Consider the following 24,814-nt stretch of genomic DNA (forward strand, 5'->3'; position numbering starts at 1 on the left):
AAGAAAAGGGAACCTTGCTGCACTGTTGGTGGGAATGTGAATTGGTACAGCCACTATGGAAAACAGTGGAGATTCCTTAAAAAATTAAAAATGAAACTGCCATATAATCCATCAGTTCCACTTCTGGGTATTTAGCTGAAGAAAACAAAAAACAGTAATTCTAAAAGATATATGCACCCCGGTATTCAAAGCAGCATTATTTACAATAGCCAAGATATAGAAACAACCTAAGTGCCCATCAGCAGATGAATGAATAAAAATGTGACACACACAAAAAATTTTGCAACTTAATAACAACATAGATAGACCTGGAGGATATGCTTCTTGAAATAAGTCGGACAGTAAAAGATAAATACTGTATGTTTTCTTTTATATGTAGAATCTAAAAGATGAACACATTTAAAAATGAAAATATGTAGAGAAGGGTGAAGAGAATTAGATTAGGATTGAGAGAGAGGGTTTTAAGAGGAAAAATAGCTTTTACAGAATACCTCCGTTCCAGAAAATGCCTAGTTTTGCTTGTTTTTAATTTGACCAAACTGTGTATTGAGCTCTTTCCCGACATGTTTAGTTCAACTGCCTTATCAGTTGGGATTTCATCACTTCAAACCTTGAAGTCGGGAGTTCCTTAATGAGGTAGAGTTTAGTGCCTCTGATGTGTTATTTTCTCAGACACTTGCCCTAATATTTTGATTCAGAATGGAATAACTGACAAGTCTTGTTTTATTAATGATAATGAGCAGTCTACATACATTTTTTTTTTCCTAGCCAATCTTCAAGGCTTACAGGATTTTAGTTCCCTGACTAGGGATCGAACCCAGGTCCTCATCAGTGACAGCATGGAGTCCTGACCCCTGGCCTGCCAGGGAATTCCCATTAGACAGAAAACATTAAGCCTTGTGCTCCTGTAATTCAGAATCAGTCACAGTAGAGCTGTAGCCTGTTAGGAGTTTCCTTTAACTAGTCTGAATCAGTGTTGTACGTCCTAAGAGCCAGCATTTTCCTTGGGTCTCATAAAAGCTAATTCTGCTTTGATTTTTGTCACTGTTGTCTCAAATGCACACAACCTGATTCTTTTAATAAAGCAACACTAGAAGATGTTTATGCTATAATTTTATTTTAAATTAAGAATTCAGCATCACAACTTCTTGTTAGTAACGTTTTTTCTATATATATATATATATATAGTGCCCAGAGGTTCAGTGAGTTTTCGTAAAAGTACATAGTTAGGGCTTCCCTGGTGGTTCAAGATTATCTGCCTGCTAATGCAGGGGACATGGGTTCAATCCCTGCTCTAGGAAGATCCCACATGCTGCATGGCAACTAAGCCTGTGCACCACAACTGCTGAGCCAGCACTCTAGAGCCGGTGCTCTGCGAGAGAAGCCACCACAATAAGAAGCCGGAGCACCGCAATTAGAGAAAGCCCACATGGCCTTGAAGACCTGGCACAGCCAAAAACAAAAGTCTTTTTTGAAACTGCACTAAAAAAAAGTTCATAGACATATAACCATCACCACAACCAAGGTATTTTCATCGCCTCAAAAATGTCCCTTATGCTTCTTTCCATTTAATTCCTTTCTAGAATCATTCTAGTCATATAAAGTGGAATCATAAAGTATAAAATTTTTGTGTCTGATTTCTTTCATGTAACGTAAGGCTTTTGCAATATACTGTGCGTATATAGGACTGCTCGTTCCTTTTTATTGCTGAGTAGTATTCCATTGTATGTATACTACTGCACTTTGTATACATTTACTAATCTATAGATATTTGTATTGTTTCCACTTTGTGGCTATTATGAATAAAGGCACTTTGCACATTTGTGTACAGGTGTTTATGGGGACATATATTTTCATTTCTCTCTGATAAATAATTAGAAATTGTAGGCCAGGTTGTGTGGTAAGTACACATTTAACTTTTTTTAAAGGGGGACTTCCCTGGCAGTCCAGTGGTTAAGACTCCATGCTTCCAATGCAAGGAGCACGGGTTCAACCCCTGGTCAGGGAACTAAGATCCCACATGTGCTGTGACATGGCCAAAAACCAAAAGAAAGATTTCGCTGGTGGCTCAGTGGTAAAGAATATGGCTGCCAATGCAGGAGACATGGGTTTGATTCCTGATCTGAAAAGAAGCTACACGCCAAGGAGCAACTAAGCCCATGCACAGCTATTGAACCTGTGCTCTAGAGCTGGGGAGCCGCAACTAGTGTAGCCCAAGTGCCCTAGAGCCTGTGCTCTGCAACAAGAGAAGTTGCTGCAATGAGAAGCCTGAATACTGCATCTAGAGTAGCCCCCAATCAGTGCAACTGGAGAAAAGTCCACACAGCAATGAAGACCTAGCACAGCCAAATAAACAAATAATTTCTAAAAAGGAAAAACAAAGAACAACTGGCAAACTTTTCCAAAGTGGTTGTACCATTTTGCATTTGCACCAGCAATGTATGAGGATTCCAGCTGCTCCACATCTACACCACTGGTATTATAAATCTTTTTAATACTAACCATTTTGTGGTTGTATAGTAGTTATGTCATTGTGGTTTTAAATTGCATTTCCCTGATGACTAATGATTGTTGTTTAGTTACACAGTCGTGTGCAACTCTTTGTGGACCCCATGGACTGGGGTATGTAGCCTGCCAGGCTCCTCTGTCCACAGGATTTCCCAGGCAAGAATACTGGACTGAGTTGTCATTTCCTTCTCCAGGGGATCTTCCTGACCCAGGGGTCGAACCTGAGTCTCCTGCATTGGCAGGTGGATTCTTGAGTGCCTGAGCCACAAGGGAAGCCCAGTGACTAAAGATAGCATCTTTTTGTGGCTTATTTGTCATTTCTATATCTTTTTGGGTAGAGTATCTGTTCAGATTTTTTGCACACTTTTTATTTGGTGTTTTTATCTTATTATCGAGTTGTAGGCATTGTTCATATAAAGACTAATTTTTAAACTTCTTTACCGTGATAGCATGTTTTGGAGTTTATTTTCAATGTATAGGTGAACGTAATGAAAAGCTCTTAGCTTAGCACTTAACTGGAATGTAAATAGTGTTTTGCATATGTAAGTAATTAAATAACAGATACAGTTAAAGTATTTTTCTGTGTGGCACTTCTTTTGCCTAAGATGAATAAACCCATTTCTCCCAATCTGTTCTAGTGAATGCTGAGTTTTTTGTTTGCTTGCTTTTTTTTTAATCTTTGAAGTGATAGTTGTTAGTGTTCGAGTGTTACGAGAACCCATCTTATGGCTGTGTTTCAGGTGTTTATTTTAATCATACCTATCTGTTCCAGACAGTATGTCTCATCTTCCTCATGTATTTGTGGGGACTTGTCAACTGCCAAATAAACTTTTAGAGATACCGAAAACCCATTAAAAAGCCAAACAAAATAAATATTGGCTCATGATCACATGAGATTCAAATGTCACTTCAATTGTAAAAGAAGGAAGGGTGGCTTATTTTATGTTATGATTGGATAAAACCCAATGATATGTTCGTGGATATGTGTGTACTACTGGGACCAAGTAAAGCACTTGAGTAAAATTGGAAATAGTGCCATTAATTATTAGACTATTCTGGTGTGCTTACTATCATCTCTTTTGACAGACTATAGGAGATCATATTTCAGCTGTAATTCTTTTTTTGTGTGTGTAGAATTTAATTAGTTAATTTATTTATTTTGGCTGTGCTGTGTCTTCGTTGTTGCCTGGGCTGCTCTCTAGCTGTGATACACAGGCTTCTCCTTGCTGTGGTTTCTCTTGTTGTGGATCACAGGCTCTATAGCGAGCGTGGACTCAGTAGTTGCAACTCCCAGGCTCTAGAGCACAAGCTCAATAGTTCTGGCACTTAGGCTTAGCTGCTCTTCGGCATGTGGGATCTTCCCAGATCAGGGATTGAACCTGTGTCTCTTGCGTCAGTAGACAGATTCTTTACCACTGAACCACCAGGGAAGCCCTGTAACTTCCCTTTTTTATTTTCTCAATAAAAATCTTGATGTTTTCCTGTGGCTGTCTCCTCTAAGAAATCTACACACGCATATATACTAGCAGCTGTGGATTCTTTCCCATTACTTGGTCTCCATTTTTACCTCATTTTTGTCTGCTTGTGTTGTTGTTTTTTTTTAATCCAGCTGTGAGGCTTTTGGGATCTTAATTCTGAGACCAGAATTGAACCCCAGACCTTGGCAGTCAAAATGCAGGGTTTTAACCACTGGACTGCAAGGGAACTCTTAGTCTCCAGTTTTAAATGGATGGAGCAACCTGCCTTAAGCTTACTGTTTCAAAAAGGGAAATGAGTTCCAAAAGGAGTGGGAGAGGGATTGCAGTTCAGAATAAATTTTGGGGTCATTTGGGTCTCAAAAAGGGTAACCTAAGGTTTCTTAGGGAGGCAGTTTTATCCTAGATTTGAACCATTTTTTCATTTCCTGGAGCAAATTATTATTAAGCTTGTTTAGGGCAGAAATTAGATGGGTAGCTACTTAATATTACGTGTGAGAGGGTGTATGTTATTAAATAGTTTTTTAATTCTAAGAAAGAGTCCCTCTTTTGGCCCCCATTTCATAGAGGAGTGAAACATGCTTAAAAGATGTAAGAGAAAGATGCTGTAATTTATAGGAAATAAATTCAGAATTGCTTAAGTTTTTTTTTTTAATAACCCAACACCTTAGCTTCTGGGATTCCAGTTCTTGGATTATGGTGTTGTTTCATTCTCTTCCCCCAGAGAGATAATATTTAACTCACAGAGAATTGCTTTTAAGAGCTTGAATCAGTTGATTACAAGTGATTAACAGTGAACACAGTGAGTCTGTCTGTTTCTTTGCTATTCTGTCTTTCCTTTTTTAAAAAAAAAATATTTGTTTTTATTTTTGGCTGTGCTGGGTGTTCATTGCTGTGCAAGGGCTTTCTCTAGCTGTGGTGCATGGGCTTCTTACTGTAGTGATTTCTCTTGTTTTGGAGCACAGGTTCATGTGGAATATTCTGGGCCAGGGATTGAACCCATGTTCCCTGCATTGGCAGACAGGTTCTTAACCACTGGACCACCAGGGAAGTCCTGTCCTTCCTTGATGTATCGTCTGAGTTTAACATAGCATTGCACCCATCCATTTGGTTCTTCAAATGGAACATTCCCATATAGTCCTCTTAAAGTACAGTTGAATGAGGTGTTATAGTCATGATCTGATCAATGGCATATATGTGACCATGGGTTGAATTTTGCTGTTTTCTTGTCTGTGCTATTATTTCTTATGAGTGAAAACAGGTAATTTTCACATGCTTCTAAACTTTAGTTTCTGTTTCAAATTTTGGCTCTTCATAGCTCCTTCTAGGGGCTTCCCTGGTAGCTCAGCTGGTGAAGAATATGCCTGCAATTCAGAAGACCCCCGTTCGATTCCTGGGTCGGCAAGATCTGCTGACGAAGGATAGGCTACCCACTCCAGTATTCTTGGGCTTCCCGGGTAGCTCAGCTGGTAAAGAATCCGCCTGCAATGCGGGAGACCTGGGTTCAATCCCTGGGTTGGGACGATCCCCTAGAAAAGGGAACAACTACCCACTCCAGTATTCTAGTATTCTGCCCTGGAGGATTCCATGGACTGTGTAGTCATGGGGTCGCAAAGAGTTGGACACAACTGAGCCACTTTCATTTATAGCTCCTTGTAATGTTCTTAGAAATTTAGTATGTTAGGCGAAATAATATAATTAGTTCTCCAGGAAACCTAAGTAACTGATATAGAATAAAAATCTTGTAGATTTTATTGAATTTTTACATATACTTAGTATTTGTTTTTTCTCTAAAGTAATTTACGGGCCTGGTGGCTGAGCCTAGAAATTGGTGCAGAAAAGCAGAAAAGTACACTTGGTAATTGTGAGAATATATTTGTATGTATGCTTGGAATGATAGAATTTAATAAAATAAGGCTCCCTTCTCAAATGGCATCAAGTATTATTAGGATCTGAGTTACATGCAAATACTGTAGTAGCAGAGACTTCAAAGTCTTCATAGTTTTTTGGGGAACATCCTTCTGAGGATCTGACTGTGCTCCACTGACTTGAAACGACTGTCTATTTTCTTTTGAAAAGCTCAACATTTATTTGGCCTTCATGTCTTGCCATTCCTCTGAAGTACAGAAGCCACTTGTAAAACCCTACCTTTCACCTTGCATTCTATGAGGTAGGTAGAGCGTGGTCCAATAAGTACTTCTTTAAAACTGAACTTGAATTCAAACACCTCAAAAAACCCCCCATTGATTGGCAGTGTTGTATATTTCCATGTGTCATGCCGGTGACTTGGAAATGAGATTATGTTGCTGTCATATTTGACCTTAATTGCTAGACATCTGGTAGATTTAGGCAATTTGGCAGGTATAGTTTTATTGTGTGGGTGAATCTTTCACTGAAGCTCTTTGATATTAACTTGGTTCCTGCTAAACATTTCTCTTAATCAAAGTAGTAAACAGGCTTCCAAATTTGCAAGTAATCCAAGTTTCTAAATATCTGTGAAAGTGAGAGCTAAATTAAAAGCATGTTACCACAGAGGACAGTGGCTAAGCAAGCTTTTAGGTAATCAGACCAGGCATTGCTGATATGAAATCTTTTCTTAATTGGAACTTTCTGTTGAACTCGTAGATTTGAGTTCTTTAAGCTTGTTTTTGTGAATACATGTAACGGGAATGAAAGTGTAACTGACCATGTTTATTTGAATTTGAGGAATGCGTCATTTCCAGGAAGTAAAATGCCATTTGTCATCTCTGTCTTCGTAGATTACAGCAAAATGGATATACCAAATCCCCCGACTTCCAAATGTATCACTTACTGGAAGAGGAAAGTAAAGTCTGAATACATGCGACTTCGGCAGCTTAAACGGCTTCAGGCGAATATGGGTGCAAAGGTAAAAATATTTTCCAAGTGAAAGGCTATAAATTGATTCAGTATGGAGGGGTTGGATTTTTTATTTTTATCTTTTAACTCTTCTCTTAAAATCCTAACAAGTTTTTCCTTGGCTCTGCTAGGCTCTCTATGTAGCAAATTTTGCAAAAGTTCAAGAAAAAACCCAGATCCTCAATGAAGAATGGAAGAAGCTTCGTGTCCAACCTGTTCAGTTAATGAAGCCTGTGAGTGGGCATCCGTTTCTCAAAAAGGTACTTCCAGTGTCTAAGCTCGGTCTTTCTCTTTTCCTTGGATTTAAGGATTTTTTTTTTTCTTTTCTGTATTTGTGGCTTATTGGGCTTCCCTGGTGAATCAGATGGTAAAGAATCCACCCGCAATGCAGGAGAACTGGGTTCAATCCCTAGGTTGGGAAGATCCCCTGGAGCAGGGAATAGCAACCTACTACAGTATTCTTTCCTGGAGAAAACCCATGGACAGGGGAGCCTGGTGGCCTGCAGTCCATGGCATCACACTTATTATTATTAGAAAATAAAGACAGTGTATGCAATTACTGTAGTCATCTTTGAATAACTGGGATGGTGAACCTGTAACTTAAAGAATAACTGTGGAACTTCCTGATGGTCCAGCCATTAAAATTCCACACTTCCAATGCAGGGGGCACAAGTTCAATCCCTGCTCAGGGAACTAAGATCCCGCATATCCTAGGCTGCAGCCTGAGAATAAATAAATAAATAAAATCAAAAGGACATCAAACTCATTACCAAATTGTATTATTGAAAAAAAAAGAATAACCTTTTTGCCTTTTGTTCTTTTCAGCTAATGAGTTTAATCATGAGTTTTACCTAGAAAAATAAGACATTTGCTATCTACTTTCCTGGGCTCTGTATACAAGTTTCAAAGCAGCCTCTTTTGTGGCTTTTTTGGTACCTCAGCTATTTTGAAGTTGGAAAAGGAATGCTGTGAGTAATTGACCAGTATGGTCAACACGACATCCTTTTTGTAAACTAAAAAAATCACTCTATTAGTTTCTTATAGAGATGATGTTTCTAAAATATAAAAAACATAGTTTATGAAGGGCACTTTTTTCCCCAAAGCAGAAGGTGACCATACTCTCTACACTACTTTGCTTCCCTCTTTACTGTCCCCATCAGCTCTGCAGCTAAGTTGAAGTCCACTGTCTAAAGTTTAGGTCTTCAGGAAAACTTCCTTGTCTTCCTTCTCATCTGCTAGGACACTCAGAGGCCCTTTGCTGTCAGGTACAGCCCAAGGAGATGAACAGTTCTAGATGGAGATAAACAACAGTTGAATATGGGAGGCCGAGGGCAATAGGAGACAGTTCCTGCTTCCCCCAGGTTTGCAACTGAGGGATTCCTTTTAGGAGCTCGATGTTACAAAACCCTCAACTTATCCACTTGTAAGAATTAGAGGCCTAGTGGGATAATTTTGGAAGGAAACTCCGATTCTCTCTTGGGTTGTGGCCCTGCCTTCCCTCTCCATGTCATTGCTTATATTTCAGTGTACCATAGAGAGCATTTTCCCGGGATTTGCAAGCCAGCACATGCTAATGAGGTCTCTGAACACAGTCGCCTTGGTTCCCATCATGTACTCGTGGTCCCCTCTCCAGCAGAACTTCATGGTATGTATTGAAAGTACTATGGTGATTGTTTAAATGGAATGATTTTTTTTTTTTTTTTAACGTTGAAATGCTGGCACTCCTTTCAGGGTAAAGATTGTCAGAATATACTTAACAAAGCTTGGACATGCAGGGCAGAATGTTTTTGTGATTTACTGACTCTGAAAAAACACATATTGTAAGTTGTTCTAACTTGTTAGCTTTTGCGTTCTCTGGAGTGTACTTCAGAATTGATGCTGTTTCCTTTTTAAATGAAAGAGATTGGGCAAGAGTCCAGCTTTCCTTTACTACCTTGGTCCAATTTTATAACATTGCGTGCAGTTAAATGTATTCTAAATCAGACACTTCAGGCTTTAGCAGGTTGACAGCTCCCTGCTGATGGAGCAATCCTTTCTTAATCCCCTAAAGGCAAGATGCTATGAAAGCAACTGAGATAGCAGAGGCACATGTGGATCTCCAGTCCTTTCATCTGGGGCTTTATGCTATTCCTGCCAGGATTATTTGTGGTTCTGATAATCAGGCCGCTAAATACTGCCATTGCTTATTGTGTCTGGTGACAGATAGCAGTTCTGCTGACTGGAATAAGATATAGGTTTACAGAAGGAAATCATCTCTTAGGAGAAAACTTCAGAGTAACTCTACTTGATAGCTATAGAACTGAAAATGACTGTTTTCTGCTGAACCACAAAACAAAATCTGTTCATATTGTTTATTGCCAGAAAATATACATAGCTTGTTCTGCAATTGACTTTAGGTTGCCACTGAGGGTGAGTGATATCAGTTGTAATAAGAATTTTTATCATGTTTATGGGAGGTTAGTCTTAGTCTGTATAATAGAATATACAAATATTTTATGGTTGCCAGTTTCTGTTTTAACTACTGCAGTTATGTTGTAGTTTATACTCTTGAAAGTCTTCCTTTTCATCTTTCTCCTGATGAGAAGAATTAGAATTGAAGACCTTTTAGACTATTGTTTATGTGATATTTGTACCAATTTCACAATGTTTAGTGGATTAAATGATGTAATAGATGGAGTCACTATGAAAAAGAAATGTGTTGTCAGATTTTAGGTGTTGGTGGAAATATTGTTAACATCCAGCTTAACATTTGGTAGTTAATATCGTCAGGCAGCAAAACTGACCTTTTTTTTCTTCCAAGAGTAGCATGATTCCCTTCCATTTGAGGCTTTGTTGCCAAAATGACCAGTCTTTAAAATGTAGTGAACTTTGTAACCAAAGGCATTTTTAGGAGCTTTAAAGCAGCAAAAATGGTTCAGCACAGGTTCCATTAAACAGGACAGTGGAAAGAAAAGAAAACAGGACAGAGGAGATGCACAGCAGATTCATGAAATGAATTATGTTTGGTTTGATTTCAGGTAGAAGATGAAACAGTTTTGTGCAATATACCCTACATGGGAGATGAGGTGAAAGAGGAAGATGAGACTTTCATTGAGGAGCTGATCAATAACTACGATGGCAAAGTCCACGGTGAAGAAGGTAGTGGTGCTGGGCTCCTAAGGAGAGGACTTTATTAGGATGGTGCCCCTTGTTTCATGTATCATTAGCTTGCTTTTATCTGCTGCCTCGTGGTGTATACACTGAAGACTATTTCCATGTCACCACATGGCTGGGAGTAAACATTTTATATTACAAATAAACCAGTTAAATTTTAAGAGAATTTGGAGGAATTCCCTGGTGGTCCAGTGGTTAGGAGTCCACACTGTCATCTCCAGGGACCCGGGGTTCAGTCCCTGGTTAGGAAACTAAGATCCCACAGGCCATGCAGCATGGCAAAAAAAAAAAAAAAAGATTTTAGACATTAAAGGATTATATAACAATATAATGGTTATATAGTAATATGATTTTCTCTCCAGTGGCTGGAGAGAAAATTTAGTGAATAAATAAGTTTGATCTTAGAAGTCTACCATAAATCCATCCAACACTATTTTGTTCTTTGTTTCCCTTTCTGTGAGACTGGCAATGAGCATAACCTCTCTTCTTAGACCCAAATACTCCATGGATCTCCCAGAAGTTGGCAGTAATAATCTGACTTTTCTGAAAGTGTTACCAAACCAAACTTGGGTCTGCTCACTTGAGTGCAATAAAGCCAATCTACTGACACCAGGTTGTGGTGACGGGAAGTACCGTATTGTAAGACGCCAAGCAAGGAGAAGGGGCAGCTCAAGCTCAAAGGACCAGAACTACCCAATGGCTTTCAGGGGAGGGATTTTAAAGGCAGTGTGAGGGAGAGAACTGCAGGGTGTATGATCAGTTGTGCCCAGTTCTTGGATTGGTTGGCATCTGGGTGAAGTCTCAAGTCTCATCAACCTTCTGGTTTCAACCAGTCTAGGGTCTTCATGCTTGCGGTCAGCAGGTTTTGTCTGGTGGGAGGTCTGCTTCTTATAAAACAATTTAGGAATGTGTGTCAGGCTTTTATCTTTCTTTGGGGGAACTGGGAGTACAGTGATTCTGCTGTGTTGCAGATTTATAGTCTAAATTGTTACCAGTTTCCTGGCCCAACAGCTATTCTTTGTTTCTATCTCTTCACATTTCTTAATCATTACCTCTCGAGCCAACCTTTTTGTGGCTTAGGGAAGACCCGGGACACTAAAGCAAAAACCTTTTACTTCAGAGGACAAGGGAAAAGGAACTTGGGTGTGATTTCAAAAGCAAGTCATTTGTAGTTAGTTGTAGTTTTAGAAAAAGTTGTTAGTGTGTAAGGAGGGGAAAGATAGGGAAAAACTCTTCATAGATTTGCAAACCAGTGGCCTCAACCTGCTCTTTTGACAATTGTGGATGCTGTTGTGATGCCATTGAAATGCATTGTTTATACACAGTGCCCTCTAGTGTTCTGAGGTTTTATCCTAAGTTGTGTTAATAGTGTAACCCCATGTAGTATGATTTTTTTTTTAAGTATATTGTCTTTTGAGTCAAAGAAGTTACTACTGACCCATCAGTTGCAAAACCAAGTACATTTTCATTTCATCATTTTTCCTGTGTCCTATTTGTATTGTTGGCCCACTTTTGTGATATTTTGGACCGTAAATACAGGTTGATCTATTACTGAGGAAGTGAAGACCCCAGTAAAAATAAAGTCCATAAGTGGATTTCCCACTCTAGCCAGCTGAAGTTGAACTGTTGCAATTGTAAGAGCCAATCAAATTATTGTAATTCCCTGGTTGTCCACATAAAAATGTACATATATTATCTTGAGTCTCAGGAGTTAATACAGGAAAACCTTCTGAGGAGGACTAATGGAGTATGAAATGACCACTGCTCATCCATCTAATTCTTATATTTTAGAGATGATTCCTGGCTCTGTCCTGATCAGTGATGCTGTTTTCCTGGAGTTGGTAGATGCTCTGAATCAGTACTCGGATGAAGATGAAGAAGGGCACAACGACACCTCAGATGGAAAGCAAGATGACAGCAAAGAGGATCTGCCAGTAACAAGAAAGAGAAAACGACATGCTATTGAAGGTGAAGAGCATGACTCCCTTATTCCACCTGGAGTGACAGGGAAAGGGAAGAAGGCAAAAGAGAGGTTTATTTCTTATTAAAGGCTCTTGGCACTTCTCACTGGTCCACTTAAAAGGAGAATGTGTTTACTGACTGATGGTTTAAGATAGCTGTGATTTAGCTGAAGAAAAAAGTAGGAGAACCTTAGACAATAATCATTGTTCATTTCTAATTGCAAAAAATAGTGTGTTTGAAAAATATGGCAAGTTATAAAGAATAAAATAAAATTACCCTATTATCTTGCTACCTAGAAGTAGTTTCTTTTAGTATTAATATTTCCTTCTTGACTTAAAAAATGTATATATAAAAATATACACATGTACACCTGAAATGTATTATATGTATTTTATCTCAGTTTTTAAAAAGTACCTAAGTAAATCAACATATATATATGGTAGGTGAAGTTAGTATCATACCACATATGTGTGTATACACATAGATTTTATACCCCTTATTATTTAATCTTACATCATAAGCATTTTCCCATGTTAGACAATATTTAATTAATTTCATATTTAATTATACTTTGTTATTTAATTATACCATATGTCTAGACACAAAGTGTCTTCTCTTCTTATAACAAATTTACAATATCCATCTTGTTCTTTGACATCAACATTATGGTAGGTACTTCTATACTCGGGTCTCTCCATAAAAACTTCTATTTTCACTTCCAGATTCTGTCTTACACTGTAGATTTTTTTTTTTGGCCATACCATGAGGCTTATGGGATCTTAGTTCCCTAATCAGGGATTGAATCCAGGCCCTCAGCAGTGAAAGCTCAGAGTCTTAACCACTGGGCCACCAGGGAGTTCCCCTGGACTGTGGCTTTTGTTGTTAACATGTAGATGACTCTGATCTCCTTATCTACCAGTAGCCTGTTAGATAGGTCCAGGTAGCACTGATCTTTCTGTATTCTGACATAATCAATGGTTGAGTTAAAAAGCAGCTGTAATCAGAATGCCATGACAGAAGTACAAGATGATCAACTAGCTTTGTTTGTGTGCTTCTGTATGTCACTCAGAAGCTTTTTATCATTTCCAATCCAGGCAGCAAAAAGAATTCCAAGAAACAATTCCCAAACGACATGATCTTCAGTGCGATCGCCTCGATGTTCCCTGAGAACGGTGTCCCAGACGACATGAAGGAGAGGTAGGACGGCTGCCCCCCGCAGGCCATGTAGACCACTCAGGCAAAACTTGCCTACATGCTTTTTTTGGGTTATAAAAAGTCTCATTTGTGGTAAGTGCATTTTGATTTGCCTACACTTCTGATTACCTCTAAATGCCCATTCCCACATTAAAGGTCATCATTTGCTGGCTTTTGCTTAAATCTGGGCAGAGAAGTTTTAAGATTTTTCCACTTTACTGGAGAGTTACTCCAGCACCATACTTAGAAAATCTTTCCCTTCCCTTATTTTCATACACACACCGAGCCCTGCCTCATTACAATGGTGAGCCCACCTGGTTATACATAAAGACCTATAAAAAAAAGCACCCATCATCGCTTTTCTGGATAACTGTCAGTATTCAGTCTGGATTTTCTTTTTATTTTTAATTAAAAATTTTTTATTGGAGTATATATGATTTACAATGTGTTAGTTTTAGCAGAGTGGATCAGTTATACATATACATCTGTTGTTTAGTCACTATGTTGTGTCCGACTCTGTGTGACCCCCATGGACTGTTGCCCACCAGGCTCCTCTGTCCATGGAATTCTCCCGGCAGGAATACTGGGGTAGGGTGCCATTTCATTCTCCATAGGATCTTCCTAACCCAGGCATCAAACCCGTGGAACCCGTGACTCCTGCATTGACAGTCCGGTTCTTTTATCACTGAGCCACCAGGGAAGCCCACATATACACGTATTCAGTCTTTTTTGTTTTTGTTTAGATTCTTTTCCTGTGTAGGCTATTATAGAGCACTGAGTAGAGTTCCCCATGTCAATCTGCATTTTCTCAGCGGAGACATTCCCTTGGAAGGCACTCTTACCTCTCTTTTCTGAACCAGGTACCGAGAGCTCACAGAGATGTCAGACCCCAATGCGCTCCCCCCACAGTGCACACCCAACATCGACGGCCCCAACGCCAAGTCTGTGCAGCGGGAGCAGTCTCTACACTCCTTCCACACACTCTTCTGCCGGCGCTGCTTCAAATATGACTGCTTCCTTCACCGTGAGTGGGCTGCTCTGAAATGCTCTCCTGTTTTCCATCCCCAGCCACCATTTCATTCTCTTTATTTTTAGTTTCTCCAGTGGAATTCCTGGCTTCTGATCCGATGATGGTTTTACAAAGGGCCAGTTCTCTTTTCTCTTGTGTAGTTATAGTGTGGTATGCTTCACATGGTGAGGACAGATTAACCAGCAACACAGTTGTCCCTGAGTTTCCTCTAGCTTTGGAAGAATTGTGTTGATGTCAGAAATGATTCAGCTTGATTCACCTTGATGATAGCTGTTTATATCTAAATTCTCCTCCACTGGCTCCCTAATTCAAATTTGTTCCTCCTCCTCCTGTCAAGCAGATGAGCCACTGCAAACAGGACAGTTTTGTGTTTTCCAGCTTTCCACGCCACCCCTAATGTGTATAAACGCAAGAACAAGGAAATCAAGATTGAGCCAGAACCGTGTGGCACAGACTGCTTCCTTCTGCTGGTACGTTTTTAAGTTCTTCTGCCGTCGTTGAAACTGGTGGAAATCTGAGCAGGAAATGGTCCTTGGGCTTTCTGCCCTAGAGAACACAAACCACGTGAGCTGGTATATAGCACCTTGAGGGTCACAGAGTGTAGATGAGACATGACTTCTGCTCTTAAGGAGCTCCCCAATTTTGCAGCAGTAGCACTGTGAAGTTAGTTTTATGGAGTTTTATGTGAAGTTAGTTTTATGGAGTGAGGTGTGAAGAGCATTGAAGGCTTTCTTGCTCTAAACATCATCTACTCAGATTTCAGAGTCTGAAACTGCATTGTTTGACTTGCAGCTGCATGTGTGTGCATGAGAGATTATCTTCTTTGCTGTCTCCCTTTAACAGCGTATAAATGTAGGAAGAATAACACATGAAGGTGCTGATGTCTTATGTGAGTTAATCAGCCAGATGGACCCTTCCTGGCGGACAGACCTCCTGTAGCAGCATGAATTCTCTTGCATTTATGTGGGGAGGCAGTCCACTGAGAGCTAGAAGGGAATAGGTTCAGTTGGATTTGTCAAAGACATAGTTCTTTCTACACAATAGGTTGGGGCTTCCCTGGTAGCTCAGCTGCTAAAGAATCCACCTGTAATGTAGAAGACCCTGGTTCGATTCCTGGGTCGGGTAGATCCACTGAAAAAGGGATAGGCTACCCACTCCAGTATTCTTGGGCTTCCTTGGTGGCTCAGCTGGTAAAGAATCCCCCTGCAATGTGGGAGACCTGGGTTCAACCCCTGAGTTGGGAAGATCCCCTAGAGAAGGGAACAGCTACTCACTGCGGTATTGTGGCTGGAGAATTCCATGAACTGTATAGTCTATGGGGCCGCAAAGAATCAGACACAACTGAGCAACTGTCACTTCCACACGATAGGGTGGGCTTAGGTAAAGAATAAAATACCTTGATAAAATTTCTGCTACAAATTAAAATGAGATTATACAGTCAGGTGCTTCTGGGACTATCTCTAGTGGGATAATAGAAGGAAAGATGATAGAGAGTGCCACTGGGTAAAAATCTGGAAAATGTGACACATGGTAATAGCAAAAAAATAAATAGGGCTTTCCTGGTGGTCCAGTGGTTAAGACTCCGCGTTCCCAATGCAGGGGACCCAGATTTGATCCCTGGTCAGGAAACTAGATCCCACATACTGCAACTAAGAGTTCATATGCTATAACTAAGTGTGGCACAGCCAGAACAAATAAATATAAATACTTAAAACACATAGAACTGTATGCCCAAAAAATTCCATTTAAACAAACAAAAAAGAATAAGAGACTTTATCTGATTTATTTTTTCCGTAATATGTATTAATTCCTTCCTATGTGTTAAAGTACTGTGCTAACCCTTAACATATATGATCTTATTTTCGTGCTTATAACAACATCCTGAGGTGGATAAAGTAAAGGTTATAAAAGTTACATATTTTGCCTAAAGTTTGTTACTATGTCAATGGTGTGGCAATGATGAAATTGAAGCTCTGATCGAACTCCACAGTTCGTGCTTTTTATATAACTCAAAAGGGCATTGCCGGGGCTTCCCTGGTGGTTCGGTGGTAGAGAATCCACCTGCCAGTGCAGGAGACACAGATTCAACCTCTGATCCAGGAAGATCCCACATGCCAAGGAGCAGCTCAGCCCATGCTCTGCTACTCTTAAGCCTTGCTCTAGAGCCTGGGAGCCAGAACTACTGAGCCCACATGCTGCAGCTACCTAAGTCCTGGTGCCCTAGATCTTGTCATCTGCAGCATGAGAAGCCTGTGCACCACAACTGGAGAGTAGCCCCTGCTCACCACAACTAGAGAAAGCCCGCACAGCAATGAAGACCTCAGCACAGCCAAAAATAAATAAATAAATGAAAATAAAAGAAAATAAAAAGGGCATTGCCCTCCCCAGAGTAGTCATCCTGGAATCCTGTATATGTCACATTGTAGCATAGACATGTAGTATCAGATTCAGTTAAAAACTTCTCTCTTGGAATTTCTTTGAGGGCCTACAGTATATTATCCTGAATATCCTCAATAATGGTAAACGTTTATCCTTTACTTGTAGATTTAGTTTCCAGAAACAGCTCAAAATCTTTGGAAACTAAGTCTGGTGAGAAGATAGATGATCCAGCTAAGTAATTATCTGGTCTTCAAAAAAAAGCATAGCTGTAAAGTAATAAAGTAATAAAATATTCATCCTAGTTTAAAATACTGACTTGGAGGGAATTTCCTAAATTAAGTAGTAATATTATACAGATTCAGGGATTATACATTTTCTTACTGAAACAGAGACAAGTGTGATAAAACATAAAGAATAGTGAGGCTTGGGGATGAAGAGCCCTGATTCTTGTACCTGCTCTGGAATAATAAGCTGCATGCTCTCAGCAGATCCCTCATTTTCTGAACCTCATTTTCTCATATACAGGAGAATGTATTCTCAAATTCCAATCAGCTTGTGAGCAAATGAGTGTAAGATATGACTCACTGGACAGTCGAAGATGCATAGAAACATCTATGCATAATATATAAAGATTATGTCTTTATAAAGATTATATTATAGGGCAGCTCTTTGTCAAGAGATATGTGTGTAAGCTTTAAGATGTTTGTTAAGAAGCTATCACATGGTCATATATGGTACAGAGGGGGAAAAAAGTGTCAAATTGCAAGTCAGCACAGATATTGAAGATGGTTTATGATGATGGGACCTGTTTCTGCTTCTTAACTGTGACATGGCCTCTGCAGGAAGGAGCAAAGGAGTACGCCATGCTGCACAACCCTCGCTCCAAGTGCTCCGGGCGTCGCCGGCGAAGGCACCACGTGGTCAATGCTTCCTGCTCCAACACTTCAGCCTCTGCTGTGGCTGAGACCAAAGAAGGGGACAGCGACAGGGACACTGGCAATGACTGGGCCTCCAGTTCTTCAGGTACAGTGAGCAGAAAAATGGCCTCTTCTTGCTACACAAGGTAAACCCAGGATCATGTCCTAACAGTTAACATTACTGCCTTTTGAATTGTTCGTTCTTTCCACAGGTTCACCTGTAAGCAGTAGAGACAGAATATTTTCGTTCCTAACTCTTCTGCCTTTTGGTGCAGAATGAAGTGCTGAGTTTGTGGCAAACCACTGAGGCCAGCTGCACTCCAGCTTCTTGTGTTTCTCTCATTCCTTCCTCTCTTAGAGGCGAACTCTCGCTGTCAGACGCCCACGAAACAGAAGGCAAGTCCGGCCCCACCTCAACTCTGTGTAGTGGAAGCACCCTCAGAGCCTGTGGAGTGGACTGGGGCTGAAGAATCTCTTTTTCGAGTCTTTCATGGCACCTACTTCAACAACTTCTGTTCAATAGCCAGACTTCTGGGGACTAAAACATGCAAGCAGGTACTGTCTGAAGGGGATGGGAACAAGTCCTTGCCCTGGGAGCCCTTTGGTCATTTTGTAAGGCTGCCTGTCTGGACGGAAGCTGTCTTAGGTTCAGTCCTTCATGAGCCTGTGCTTCTGGACCATGAGGTGGATTCCCTAGACATGGGGCTTTCTGCAGATGCCAGGCCTAGCAATACTTAGGATCTGCTCTCCTTGCTGAGTTCTTATTTCTATCTCTAGCCACTGTCTAACTCTTCTGGATGTTTCTACACTCTCTCAGGTTTTTTCTTTTATTTTGGTGGAGGGGGTGGTGTTCTTGCCTCTCTTTCTAATGCATGCATGCATGCTAAGTCGCTTCAGTCGTGTCCGACTCTGTGCAACCCTATGGACAGCAGCCCACCAGGCTCCTCTGTCCATGGGATTCTCCAGGCAAGAATACTGTAGTGGGTTGCCATTTCCTTCTCTGTTTCTTTCTAAATGTGGACCCCATTTCCTGGAAGGCACTCCTGGGTTCTTCTGGGGATCTTCTTATCTCACACCCCTGCTCCTGCTTCTGTAGCTGCAGCTTCCACCATCCCCCCAATCGGTCTTCTCAGTTGCTTTATTCTTCAAATGTTCTATCATTAGATTTCCTAATTACCACCCCTAATGGCTGGGTCTGGACCTTGTGCATCTCACTCACATCATCACTAGAATCACGATCTGATAGCAGCTTCTGATGTTCTGGAGGCAGGAGACGCCTACAGGGAGCAGACAGACTGAAGCGCAGGGATAGGGAGTCCGGTATTGGGGCCAACTGGTCCAAACAGGAACACTAGAGCTTGAGCCCTCCTCACTTAGCTCCCCACTTTCCAGAAGAGTCTCTGAAACCTTTTCTTCATGCACTCTCTACTTAGAACAAGTAGTAGAACCATGAGCTTCAGTGCCCTTTGCTTTCTTTTCAAGTGAAAGGTTTACTCAGGGGGAAACACTCCGTAGATGGAGTGTGAGCCATCTCAGAAGGCACGAGAGGTCTTTTTGGAGGAAGTAGAAATGAATAGCTTTATTGCTTTGCCAGGCAAAAGGAGACAGAGCGGGCTCATGCCTTGAAAAACCGTGTCCCCCATTCCTTTCTTTTTGGATCTCATACCTATCTCCCTAAGGCACAGGTTTTTGACCTAAAAGCCTGCAAACTGTGTACAAAGCAATTTGTGTGTTATTTTCTTGAAAATAAGATTCACAGTTTTCATGGAATTGCAAGAGGGCCTATAACCGAAAACAAAAAGCTAAAAAACAAAGGTTCTAAGGGAAACAGCATGTTAAAAGGGACCAGCCCTTCCTGAAATGCTGTCCTACTAAAATAGTCAAAGCTCTAACATCTTTATGCCAACAGAGGGAGCTAGTGCTTAGCTTGGTGGTACCTCAGGTCACATCAGACTCAGTTACACAAGGTACACAACACTGCCCTTCCTAAAGAGGCAGATACTGTTGGTAAGAGTTGACTCCCTCTGGGCTTGGAAGGCAGAGCAGTAGATGAAAGCGACTGACCAGGAAAACTGTACCTGTGCTCAGTCAGGATAAACACTTAAGAATTAACTTCAGGGACTTCCCTGGTGATCCAGTGGTTAAGACTCCTTGCTCCCAATGCCGGGGACTTGGGTTCAGTCCCTCATCAGGAAACTAAGGTCCTGCACACCACACGGCATGGCCAAAAACAAAACAAAATCAAAACCACAACCAAAAACAAAGAACTCCAGAACCAGCAACCCGGTATCCCAGTGCTACTGTGTCTCTCCCTGCTAAAGATGCTCAGTCATCTGCCCACAAGCTCTTCAGAAGCCAGCACCTGCCTAGGTCACTTATCTGACCCCTCAGCTCAAGAAGTGACAGGTCCTGTTGGATTTCTCTTCCAGGTCTTCCAGTTTGCAGTCAAAGAGTCACTTATCCTGAAGCTGCCCACAGATGAGCTTATGAACCCCTCGCAGAAGAAGAAGAGAAAGCACAGGCAAGGGTTGGACCGAAGGCTTTCTGTGGCCAGGCTGTTCCCTGTGCCCTGACCTCCCCTAGGACTTCGCTGCTGCCTCCCTCTGTAGCCATGCCCATCAGTTCAGCATCACCCAGTGGAGGGCCAGCTTCCTCAGTGCTCCCTGCAAGTCTGTGCCTTGAAACAGCCCTTCCTTGTCCTACAGTGCTGTGGACCATGAAATAACTGATTTTCCGTCTAAGCTCCAGGCCAGCAGGATGTGAGCTGGCCTCATGGCTCCACCCTGAGGCCGTTTGTTCTCACTGGGTTGTATTACCACTGTGCTCACTTCTCAACTCTGACCAGAGTTTTTTTGTTCAGTTTTTGGCACTTGAATCTCTAAGTTACATAATAACACTGTCTTCTAGCTAACCTTTGCTTAGGGTTGGAAGCTTTTTTTTTTTTGCATCCAACACTCCATCTGGCTTTGTTCCCTAAAGAACTGACACTGGTTCCAGTTATAGAAGGAAATCCCTGTGGCATCTCCCTTTCAATTCCTTCACTCAGAGCAGATTTCTGAAAAGTCTTCCTACCTCCCCATCCTGAAACGCCCCCACATCTCCACCTCTTCAAAGAGAGGGAGAGCAGGGGAAAGGATAAATGGAGAAACAGCATTTTAATAGACATACAGAGTTTTGTTTGGTCTTGCATCTGTTTTTGGTTTTTTTATGTATGTTTGTTTATGGGTATGATGTGGTGTTCTTGTTTAAATCTTGAGCCACAGGCCAGCTGCAGGTAAGGTGGGCTCCAGCTTCTGTGGACCAGCGTCCAGGTCTGCTGTGAAGGGATTTGGGGAGGATCCCAGTGATCAGATCGCAGTCCCCCAGAGGAGGTCATGCTGTCATTTACCTAAATCTGCAGAGTTCCCCAGGGCCATGACCCTGAGCTGTACCATCTCTTGCAGGTTGTGGGCTGCGCACTGCCGGAAAATTCAGCTGAAGAAAGGTAAGTTCCACTGGGGCACTGCGCTCAGGTTGCAGCCTGTGGCCACCCCTCCCCTGCCCCACCCGTGGCTGCACTTAGTGACCCTGCATGGCTTCCGCACGTTGCAGGTCCCCCCTGCAGCAGCTGATAACAGCTCAGCTCCTCACTGCAGCTGAGAAGACCTCTCTGGAGATAGAGTCATAGGCCTGTGGTCTCTGACTTTCATCATGTGCCGTATAGCGAGTTCTAGGCTTCATTTAGTGTTTTGGGGTGGGGTTTGTTTTATTTTTTTGGCCAAGTGGCATGTGGGATCCTAGTTCCTTGACCAGGGATTGAACTCAGGCCCCCTGTCTTGGAAGCACAGTCTTAACCCCCTGGACCAGCAGGGAGGTCCCCTCGTTTAGTGTTTAAAATAACTGCCCTGTAATCACACCATTTCCACACTCTCCCTACAAAGCAGATCACTTCATTGTAGCTTATGGACAACTACCACCTGTGATTGCTTCTCATGTCAGGTGCTAAATGCATGTCCAAGTTGGTCAGAACCAGCCTCCTTTGAATGGGGACAACTGGACCCTAGGGAGGGAGGGTGGCTCAGGATCCTGGCCACAGTAGTGTGTTCTTTTCTCTCTTAGATAACTCCTCCACCCAGGTGTACAACTACCAGCCCTGCGACCACCCGGACCGCCCCTGTGACAGTACCTGCCCCTGCATCATGACTCAGAATTTCTGTGAGAAGTTCTGCCAGTGCAACCCTGACTGTAAGAGTTTTCTGTTGGCTGCAGTTGTCAATCTCAGCAGCCCAGGTTTCCCTCCCCTCGCACCCTTCTTTGCTTATGGGGCTTCCGATACCTTCTGTGCGGCTCTTAAAGCCTTCTGCAGAGGAAACAAGATCTTTAAGATCCGGGGAAGTAATTTTTTTTTTAAATCCTGAGGTTATGATTCTAAAAGCCACAGTTACACTGAAATCAGTTGCTTTTCCAGCTTCACCTTCTAGGGCAGCATTAAGAAATGTGAGAATCTTTTTCCTTAAGGTGTAAATACAGCCTCCTTTTCTAGGATGTTGTTTTATAACATATACAGGTTACAGCTCTGTGTGTGTCTTTTTTAGTCTCCTATCTGGAGTTTTAGCCTCAGGTCGGTCTGGATGTCAGCAGAGGGTGGGACAGAGACTCAAGAGTGCTTTTCTCTTGCTTCTTATCCTTGCCTGCCTGCCCTCACTGAGACTGAGCAGTTGGGTGGCAGCCCCCAGAGCTTGCAGACCTGGGTGCCCAGGCAGTTGTGCTGAAAGTACCTTGTAACACACAGCAGATAGCAATCTTAACCACAATAGAGGGGTGGGTGATTTTGCTGGGAGGGCAGTAGGTGGAGGACGATGGCATAGAACGGATGCATTATGTTCTCAAAATGATTCTTGTTTTGATGGTGAGGATTTACCAGTGAAAAGCACTGATTTCTTCTTCTCTGGAGCACTGTTCACCTCCCTTGCAAATTCTCCCAACAAAGTGGAGGTGGTAGGGGAAGAGCATTGTTAGGGAATCTCTAGAAAACACTTCTCAAGAGTCAAACCTGCTTTTCTAACTCAGACATGAATGCTGGGAGTTGCTCCATTTTCTCTGAAAAACACTTGAGTCTGTGATTACTGGGACTTCCCAGGTAAAGAATTCACCTGCCAGTGCAGGAGATGCAGGTTCGATCCCTGGGTTGGGAAGATCCCCTGGAGATGGAAATGGCAACCCACTCCAGTATTCTTGGCTTGGGAAATCCCATGGACAGAGGAGCCTGGCAGGCCACAGTCCATGGGGTCACAAAGAGTTGGACACAACTGAGCCACTAAACAATAACAACAACATGTGATTATTGGGAAGGCAATTTCTCTGCTATTTGCCAAATATCCTTGAACCCATAACACTGACTTCCCCGCTGTCCCTTGAATCAAACCGGAGCCCCAGCATTAACCTGCTTCTCTCCCTGACATTCCCTGTCGTCCCACGCAGGTCAGAATCGTTTTCCCGGCTGTCGCTGTAAGACCCAGTGCAATACCAAGCAGTGCCCGTGCTACCTGGCGGTGCGGGAGTGTGACCCTGACCTGTGTCTCACCTGTGGGGCCTCAGAGCACTGGGACTGCAAGGTGGTTTCCTGTAAGAACTGCAGCATTCAACGTGGCCTCAAAAAGGTGAGGGCTTTTTCCCAGGACTCGAGGCCAGGTAGGGTGGGAAGGACTGAAGATCTGAGTAGCCTCTGTCTACTGGTTCCTTAGGCAGTTTGTACACCAGTGTTGGTGATTCCTGACAGACACACATTTCCTGAGTTCATCAAGCCTGTGGTCCCCTTGAGGGATTAGAGAAGTAATCCCCTGACTTGGGCAGACTGAGAGGAGCAGAGACGAGGCCGTGCCATTGACAGTGTGTGTTTTCTGTGAACACGCGCAGTGAGTTCCACAGGGTCAGGTGCAGGAGTTTCCCCAGGCTACAGGAGGAGGTGTCATGTCTCTTTTCATCACCTCCCACCAGAACACAATGGCTTAGACCTTTTTCTGTTTTCAGATCCTCTTACAGTTGCTAGTTCTTTCCACCCTGCTCCCCGCAGCCCACGTGCACGTCCAGCACACATTCCCCCCCGCCCCCGGCTCACACATGCCCTGTAATCTGAGGTTTGACTCCCTGTTCCCCAGCACCTGCTGCTGGCCCCCTCAGATGTGGCCGGATGGGGCACCTTCATTAAGGAGTCTGTGCAGAAGAATGAATTCATTTCTGAATACTGTGGTGAGGTGAGTGCGATCGGTTTGGCCCACGTTCTTATACGGAGAGATACTGATGAGAAACCCTGGTTTTCTGTGGGCCAGATTTCTGTGAACCAATCTCTAAATAACTCAGCCAAGTTCTCATGTGGCCTCTCGGGGGATCCCACAGAACTGTTTGCAATCCTGAAACAAACCACTCTTTCTTCGAATTTCTGGCAACTCAGGCTACATAAGGGGGCCAGGCGGGTGGGGGACTCTGGTCTATCTCTGTGCTGGTTAGCCTGTGCAGGGATTGGGATGAAACTAGCTGAGCTCCCCCTCTGACTACTGTTCTTGTGGTCCTCCATAAGCCCCCTCCTGGCCCTTTCTAGAGGCAGAGTGCTGTGCCCTGAGCAGGCAGCCACATCCCCACTGTCTGTCCTTGTCTGTCTCTACAGCTCATCTCTCAGGATGAGGCCGATCGACGAGGGAAGGTCTATGACAAGTACATGTCCAGCTTCCTCTTCAACCTCAACAACGGTAGGGAGTCTCTCTTTCATCCCCACGTGGTCTCGGGCAGGTCTTCCTGCCATACTCCTCTGGTCACCATTCAGGTTCAGACCAGCCCTGAGTCTTCCAGCCGATGCTTAGAGCACAGTGGTGAGACTGAACTCAGAGACTCCAGGAGCCACAGTTTGCTTGCTGTGGGAGAACCTCCATTTCCGGGTTGTGTTTGTTAATCAGAGCCCCGAGCACTTATACCTCAGAAATCTCCCTTCCCAGTAGATGGGCGGGGAGGTCTGTGATTCCCGCAAGAGGAAGGGAACCCGCAGGGAGTGCTTCCATGAGAGGCTGTTTCTAGCTCCAGTTAGTGTGCTGGGACTCAGAGTTTCCCCTGCATTGTATTGTTTCTGTTACAGTTTAGTTGATTTCAGATTTAGGCTCAGGAAGCTGTGGAGTTTCCTGGTAAGCTCATAGTCCCCCTGGTTTACTTTATAGATTTTGTAGTGGATGCTACCCGGAAAGGAAACAAAATTCGATTTGCAAACCATTCAGTGAACCCCAACTGTTATGCCAAAGGTGAGTTCCCAGTAACTTGGGAGGTGGGGTAGATGATGGATGCTTCATTTACTA

At 42.6% G+C, this 24,814-nt stretch overlaps 1 protein-coding gene across 15 annotated transcripts in view; it reads left to right on the plus strand.

The window, feature by feature from the left end:
• Nucleotides 1-24,814, plus strand: part of EZH1 (enhancer of zeste 1 polycomb repressive complex 2 subunit) — a 30,774-nt gene that overhangs the window by 2,836 nt on the left and 3,124 nt on the right. For 5 of the 15 annotated variants that reach the window (XR_014078932.1, XR_014078930.1, XM_081577487.1 and 2 more), the window contains exons 2-19: nt 6,063-6,153; nt 6,743-6,870; nt 6,992-7,120; nt 8,386-8,505; nt 9,878-9,998; nt 11,805-11,981; nt 13,070-13,172; nt 14,030-14,193; nt 14,578-14,669; nt 17,421-17,601; nt 17,854-18,050; nt 19,925-20,016; nt 20,939-20,979; nt 21,594-21,719; nt 22,956-23,134; nt 23,633-23,728; nt 24,139-24,220; nt 24,680-24,760. Coding sequence is in view for 11 of the 15 variants with exons in the window: in XM_081577487.1 (XP_081433613.1) it covers nt 6,754-6,870; nt 6,992-7,120; nt 8,386-8,505; nt 9,878-9,998; nt 11,805-11,981; nt 13,070-13,172; nt 14,030-14,193; nt 14,578-14,669; nt 17,421-17,601; nt 17,854-18,050; nt 19,925-20,016; nt 20,939-20,979; nt 21,594-21,719; nt 22,956-23,134; nt 23,633-23,728; nt 24,139-24,220; nt 24,680-24,760 (2,098 nt within the window). In the remaining 4 variants the exon portion in view is untranslated. Of the gene's footprint in view, nt 1-5,301; nt 5,453-6,062; nt 6,154-6,742; nt 6,871-6,991; nt 7,121-8,385; nt 8,506-9,877; nt 9,999-11,804; nt 11,982-13,069; nt 13,173-14,029; nt 14,194-14,562; nt 14,670-17,420; nt 17,602-17,853; nt 18,051-19,924; nt 20,017-20,938; nt 20,980-21,593; nt 21,720-22,955; nt 23,193-23,611; nt 23,729-24,138; nt 24,221-24,679; nt 24,761-24,814 lie in introns of all 15 variants that reach the window. The other 10 variants (XR_014078931.1, XM_081577485.1, XM_081577486.1 and 7 more) reach the window with 7 other exon arrangements.

This window comes from Giraffa tippelskirchi, chromosome 3 (assembly GCF_054371585.1).
Source record: "Giraffa tippelskirchi isolate mGirTip1 chromosome 3, T2T-mGirTip1v1.2.pri, whole genome shotgun sequence".
Classification (NCBI taxonomy): Eukaryota; Metazoa; Chordata; class Mammalia; order Artiodactyla; family Giraffidae; genus Giraffa; species Giraffa tippelskirchi.